Source organism: Hyalella azteca, unplaced genomic scaffold (assembly GCF_000764305.2).
Source record: "Hyalella azteca isolate HAZT.00-mixed unplaced genomic scaffold, Hazt_2.0.2 contig9714, whole genome shotgun sequence".
NCBI lineage: Eukaryota > Metazoa > Arthropoda > Malacostraca > Amphipoda > Hyalellidae > Hyalella > Hyalella azteca.
In genome coordinates this window covers 222,950-229,060 of record NW_025939776.1, presented here as the reverse complement: position 1 = coordinate 229,060, position 6,111 = coordinate 222,950, and the positions used below count along the sequence as shown (strand labels likewise).

Genomic DNA, 6,111 nt, shown 5'->3' with positions numbered 1-6,111 from the left:
CGATGTTCTGGCGGGCACAAATGAGAAAAGACGATTAGAGCGGGTAATACAGGCCACTAATTCTCGATCCAATGTGGCTGAAACTCAAGAGATATTTCATTAACACTAATGCACGTCCGTGACCGTGAGCAAATTCGTCACAAATGCAAACCCATTACGATATTCAGCTAGAAATTTTAATATGGATGAATAAAATTAATTGATTCGCTTTAGAAGTACATCCAGGACCTATGTTTGGAACAGAGTTACTATAAATAATAGTACAGAGTGGAATGAAATTAAAATAATTTTTTTGAATTAAAATGATTAAAATGAATAGTATTTAATGGGATATGAACAAAATTTACCAGTGTTAAAAAATTGTGGATTGTTTAAACCCACACACAACTGAATGAAGCTATATCTGCACCGGTAGTATTTCCGTTGCGTCGGATCGTTAGCTTACTGACGTGCCGCATTTGGTTTAGAAGAAGCCAAAACTCAGAAAGGGATTTTTTTTGTGAATAACTGCTTGAAAAAGTGCATATCATCATTAACTATATACCAACGACAGTTAAAAATGTCAAGCCTTGTATTCTTTGATACGTTCTCCCACGAAGCCAGTGATGTGAGTGCAGAGATCGTTTCAAATGCTATTTTTGTATCATCGCTAGTTTACTAGCCTAGGAATGATATAATCATATCCATAAGATTTATACTTACATTTACAATCCACTAAACTCTAAAGTGACTAAACATTACTAATATTTAGTAATGTAACCACAAGCCTACATGCGGCCAACCTTCCATCAAAATCCCTACATCTAGACTACAAGCTACAACTCAATTATTCTGCCATAGTGACAAACCAGAGATTTTTAAGAATCAGTTCAGTTAAGAATCACCTTTTGGAGGCTAGGTTTCTATATGCAAAGTTTCATTCAAATCTGTTCAGTATTTTAGAAGAAATCTCTGGTACACTGCGAATTTAAACACAATTTTGCTGTTTAAATTACGAATGAGGGAAAAGAGAAAAATACTCGCCAACAAAGGCAAAACGTAAAAAATTGTCACGAGCTAAACATCACACCATTGGGAGGTTAGGTTTCTATATGCAAAGTTTCGTTAAAATCCATTCAGTATTTTAGAAGAAATGGCTGGTACCTACACTGCAAATTTTGCTTGGTACGTTTTGTCATATAACTCACAAATGAAGGCAATATTAAAAATAATTGTCTTGAGCTTGATATTACCGTTAGGCCATAATAGGCCCATAAATGCCCATAATGAATATGTGTACCAAGTTTCATTGAGCTAGTTCAGTACTATGGGTATGGGAGATATTTCAGGTACAGAGTCCAGCCGCGAAACCGGCCGCAACCCGCAAGTACGGCCATAAATTTGTCCGAGACGTCATCACATGACACATGACGATGAATCAGCATTGCGTAAAAGTATGTAAAGACGATGTTAGAAATTTCTGATGACAGTTAGTCAGGACATATTTTATTTACAAAAGATTTCGCACTCAAAACTATTTTCCATTAATTACAATGATGAAATTATTTCTGACTCCTTTCATTAACCATAGAATCTCTAATAACCCTATCAGCATCCACTATGCAGAGAGTGGATGAATATAGCGAGATCTTTGGCGACGCTTCAGTAGCCAAATTTTCACCTTCAGAAGATCTTGCCGACATATTTAGATTGAAATTCTTGCATTCAATATATTTCTCAGTCTTTGGCCAACTATTTAGAAAAAAAGTAAAGTTTCCGGTATGTTGGATGGATTACGATGCAGCGAAGCTTGTCCGGAAATCAGTTGCGATGAGTTCCTGCAAAAAATGTAAACGTTTTTTTCGATTGCGTAGTTTCGGTCACATTAGAGTGGTCAGACTGCTTTATTACATGTTCACTTTGTTCAGTTGACACTTGCTGTACAATCGGACTGTTTTTAGGGTAAAATTAGTTATGTGGGGTAACACGTGCCTGCAACCTTTTAAATACGTTTGTGGCTTGTAAATAGTTCGTCATTACTCAGCGTAAATGGCTTTTCATTAAAAATTACCCGGCGACACATCTTTAAAATGGCCGGCGACGCTTTGGGCTTAAAAATCCATATATTGGCGACGCTGCATCCACCCTCTGCATAGTGGATCAGCATAATAATAGTATATATAAAACAAGCAAAATCTGTCATTTAATACTAATATTTGTTTACTTCATATGTCCAAATTCTGAGGACTTGGTTATTCACCACTTGCCTCACGTCCGGACTGAATATTGCCTCATGTCCGGACGGTTTACGGAAGGTAAACAAACGATATTCGTCAGTTCGTATAAGAAATTTGTAGAAAATTTCTTTGAAAATAAATTTCTAGATTTTTACTTTCACAAAATTTCCATATCAAGGAAAATCATAGATTATTGATGGATAATTAAACGCATATTAAGTATGATATGTTTTCTGTCTCTTATCCCTTGACAAAATGTATGTGCGCACTGCGCCAACGCTTGCGCGCGCTGCACCGACGCTTGCGCCTGCAAGCGGGGATGGCCAGAAGTTGCACCAACTGTGCGCAGCAATGTCTTGAAAAAAGTCAAAATGTGCTGGAAAATTCCCTGAAAACAAACATAATCCTGAGTGTGGCCAATATATGGGTTTTAAAGCCCTGAACATTGCCTGGTAAATTTAAGATGCATCGCCAGGTAATTTTTAATGAAAAGCCATTTACGCCAAGTAATGAAAAACTATTTACAAGCCAGTAAGCCACGAACTTATTTACAAGGTTGCATGCACGTCAGCATGTGTTACCCCAAATAACTAATTTTACCCTAAAAACAATCTGATTGTACAGCAAGTGTCAACTGAACATGTGATAATGCCCCACTCACATCTCAGCCACAACATCAGATGCCTCATGTGTCATGAAACAGATCAAAAATTCTTCAGCCATGGTGCAAGAGTACCTACATCTCCAACATTCATCCTAAGCACCTAGGCCTGCATGGTATCACCATTCACACAACTATGGCTAACTTTTCATATGCCCACTGCATCATACCATCAATCTGGAAAACTGGTCAAATTATCACCCTCCTGAAACTAAATAAGCCCCCCTCTGCGGCAGCCTCCTATAGACCCATACGCCTCATACTCTCTGTAATCATGCCCTACATTTACATTCCCCTCTCGCCCACACAATGAGGTTACTCCACTGCTACACATTCTCCACTCCACCACTTTACTCCTCACCAACCTTTCACAATGAATAAAAGATGGCATTAACTTCAAGTGCCCTGCACACTCAGGAATTCACTGCCCCACTAAAAACTGATCACAACAGTTTTCATTAAAGTAATGGGTATCATATTGAAAATAATGGTTATCCTATATTCAGGATTATAGAACCTATACATATTCCTATGCTAAACATTTTAAAAGCAGCCTAAATTTCTGGAATAATTAGAATATAAAAATGTTCCAGGTTACAAAGCTTGACCTGGTGCAGTTTCCGAAAGCAGTTCATGTGAGTGAAGTTCGAGTCATCCCTCTTGGAGCAAGAGTGAAAGCAGATTTCCCAGGTGGTGTGAGATTGGGGTAAGTGAAAACTGGGAAATGCTGTCATGTAGGTATAATTCCTTACAGCTATTTTCTTAAATGACTCCTGAACCATGCTCATAAAGATGTATTTTTTAATGCATTTTTTTGCACAGATCAGGCATTTTGGTAGCAATTGAATCTATTTTTACTTAGACCTTAAATCTTGTGGAATCAAGTTGAAATCAATTTGGGTTAAACAGAAAGTTTATTTTACAGATATTTTATGTGATATTTTATTTAATATTGATTCAATACTCAAATTAATCCCCTCAAACAGAGCTACAAATCCCAGCCAATTTGTCATTGACTTCTTTGTGAATGACCGAGGGAAGCGCGGTGCAACAACATTTGAAAATGTAGGCCAGCTACAATACAATCAGCAAGGACCAATTAAATTGGACTTTGATAAAACTGTAAGTTTAGGTTGACATTAGAATGCTAGTATAGAAAAAAGTTTTATTACTTTGATTTGTAAATTTTTTCGATTTTAACATTCAATTATTTGTAAATTGCTTCTGCACATAGCTTCATTTTACTGTGATTAGAAGATAGCATCAATATCTGCTCCTTCCTCACACAGCTTCAACCAATTTGAACCATCATTTATATACCTTGAGCTTTATTCACTTGCTCTTTGAGTTATAAATAGTTTGTTGTCAAATTAATGGTTTTGGCATACAGTAGTTTTAATTTATGTTCCTGTGTGGTTGAATCTCTGTATTTTAATTTTAGCCACCAACTGATGGTCTGCTGCTACGCGGTAGCTACAACACCATCACACTTGCCGTCTATGGTACACTAAGTAAAGCCAACCGCGACCCTCCACCAAAATCTCCACCTCCACCCCCTCCACCTCCAGCACCAGTCTCACCACCTCCAGCTCAGGTCCCCATCAGGCATTCTTCAGGGACTAGGGCTTCTGTTTGCAGTCCAGGTTTGTGCCTTCTGCAATTTCATTTTTTGGTTTTTTTTTAATCCAACTTTGTTAATGTTACTAATGATTAGATATGTGATTTTGCACATAGCTAAGAATACACGTTTCTACCCATATTGGAGGATGCATCAGATATATTAAGCTTATGCTTTGCTAGGTAGGTACTATGTTTAATTTGATTTGTAATGAATCTTTATGAATATGGATACAAGTTACCCTATTTCAATCTTCTCAAGCACAGAGAGATAATAAATCCAGCAATCTCTCTTGTGGGAATGCATTACCAATTATCGTTATTTGGCCACTCCTAAAAAGAACAATTACCATTGTTTTGTTGCTTAACAGAATTTTATTTGACATGGGCCTTATTTGTTACTCGTTTATCTTCAGGAAAACGTGACCCTGGCAGTGGTGTTGTTGGCTCGCCTTCTTTGCCACATCCTTTGCCTGAGAAAGTGAATCCTAATGAGAGGATTAGGGACTGGCTGCAGGACACACAGGTGAGGATCACTTGCTGAGGAAAAAATTGAAAAGTTAGTTTTTTTTACTTGTACCATGGAACTCCTGATCTGTCTCACATGTTCTTCTACCAAGTCTTAAGGTCCACACTCTTGAGTAGAGCTTATTATGTAATATCTATATTCAGCTTAGTTCTGTGAAATAATTTATGTTTTCTAGGACACCCGCAAATTCTTCTGACATGTGATGGTTGCTCATGTACGACACCACTCCTGTCATCTCACAAAAGATATTATGAAAAAATTGAGTCACTCATGCAATTGACCATGCTTCAAATTAAAATTGTTATAGATATTGTTAGACAAACTGAAACCAGATCATTAACACATCTTGCAACCTAAAGATAGTAAAAACTAAAATTCATAATGATATTCGTAACATATAAGTTTTTCTTTGCAGGTACCGCACTCACCTCTTGATCTGGACCAATCTCCAGCAAAAGAAGATTGGGAGGAGCCTTCATTTGATGGCGAGCCAAGTAAAGATGAAATATCTCCGGCTCCTCCTCCGCCATCGCCCCCTCCTTCCCACACATCACGTCCCCACTCGCCTCGTTCCCACTCGCCTCGTCCCCACTCACCTCGTCCCCACTCGCCTCGTCTTCACTCACCTCGTCCCCACTCGCCTCGTCCTCACTCACCTCGTCCCCACTCACATCCTCACTCACCTCGTCCCCACTCACCTCGTCTTCACTCACCTCGTCCCCACTCACCTCGTCCTCACACGCCTCGTCCCCACTCACCTCCACACTCACCATCGCCCGAGCACCGGTCCCGACCCTCCCACTCTAGAGTGTCGAGTAGCGAGAGATCCCACAGACGTCGAGAAGATCGCTCTTCAAGGGAGCACTCAAGAGATCGCGTGCGCGACAGATCAGCTGAAAAAATATATGATCGTTCTGTTGATAAATCCCAAGACGCTATGCTTGATCGATCGAGAGATCGGTCGGATCGCGAGAGCGAGCGGGCGGGGAGAAGCGGTCGAGATCGTCGTCGTCGCTCGTCTCGGGATCGGTCTAGAGATCACTCGGCGCGGAGGTCTCTCAGTGCTCACAGGTATGCCGCTAAATCAT

At 39.5% G+C, this 6,111-nt stretch overlaps 1 protein-coding gene across 1 annotated transcript in view; it reads left to right on the top strand.

Moving 5' to 3' along the window:
• Positions 1 to 419: 419 nt before the first annotated feature.
• Positions 420 to 6,111, top strand: part of LOC108671336 (protein virilizer) — a 21,794-nt gene continuing 16,102 nt past the window's right edge. Inside the window, exons 1-6 of the mRNA XM_018158862.2 lie at positions 420 to 607; positions 3,471 to 3,583; positions 3,864 to 3,999; positions 4,319 to 4,520; positions 4,911 to 5,020; positions 5,439 to 6,094. Of these exons, the coding sequence (XP_018014351.1) occupies positions 560 to 607; positions 3,471 to 3,583; positions 3,864 to 3,999; positions 4,319 to 4,520; positions 4,911 to 5,020; positions 5,439 to 6,094 (1,265 nt within the window). The 5' untranslated portion in view covers positions 420 to 559. The remainder of the gene's footprint in view (positions 608 to 3,470; positions 3,584 to 3,863; positions 4,000 to 4,318; positions 4,521 to 4,910; positions 5,021 to 5,438; positions 6,095 to 6,111) is intronic.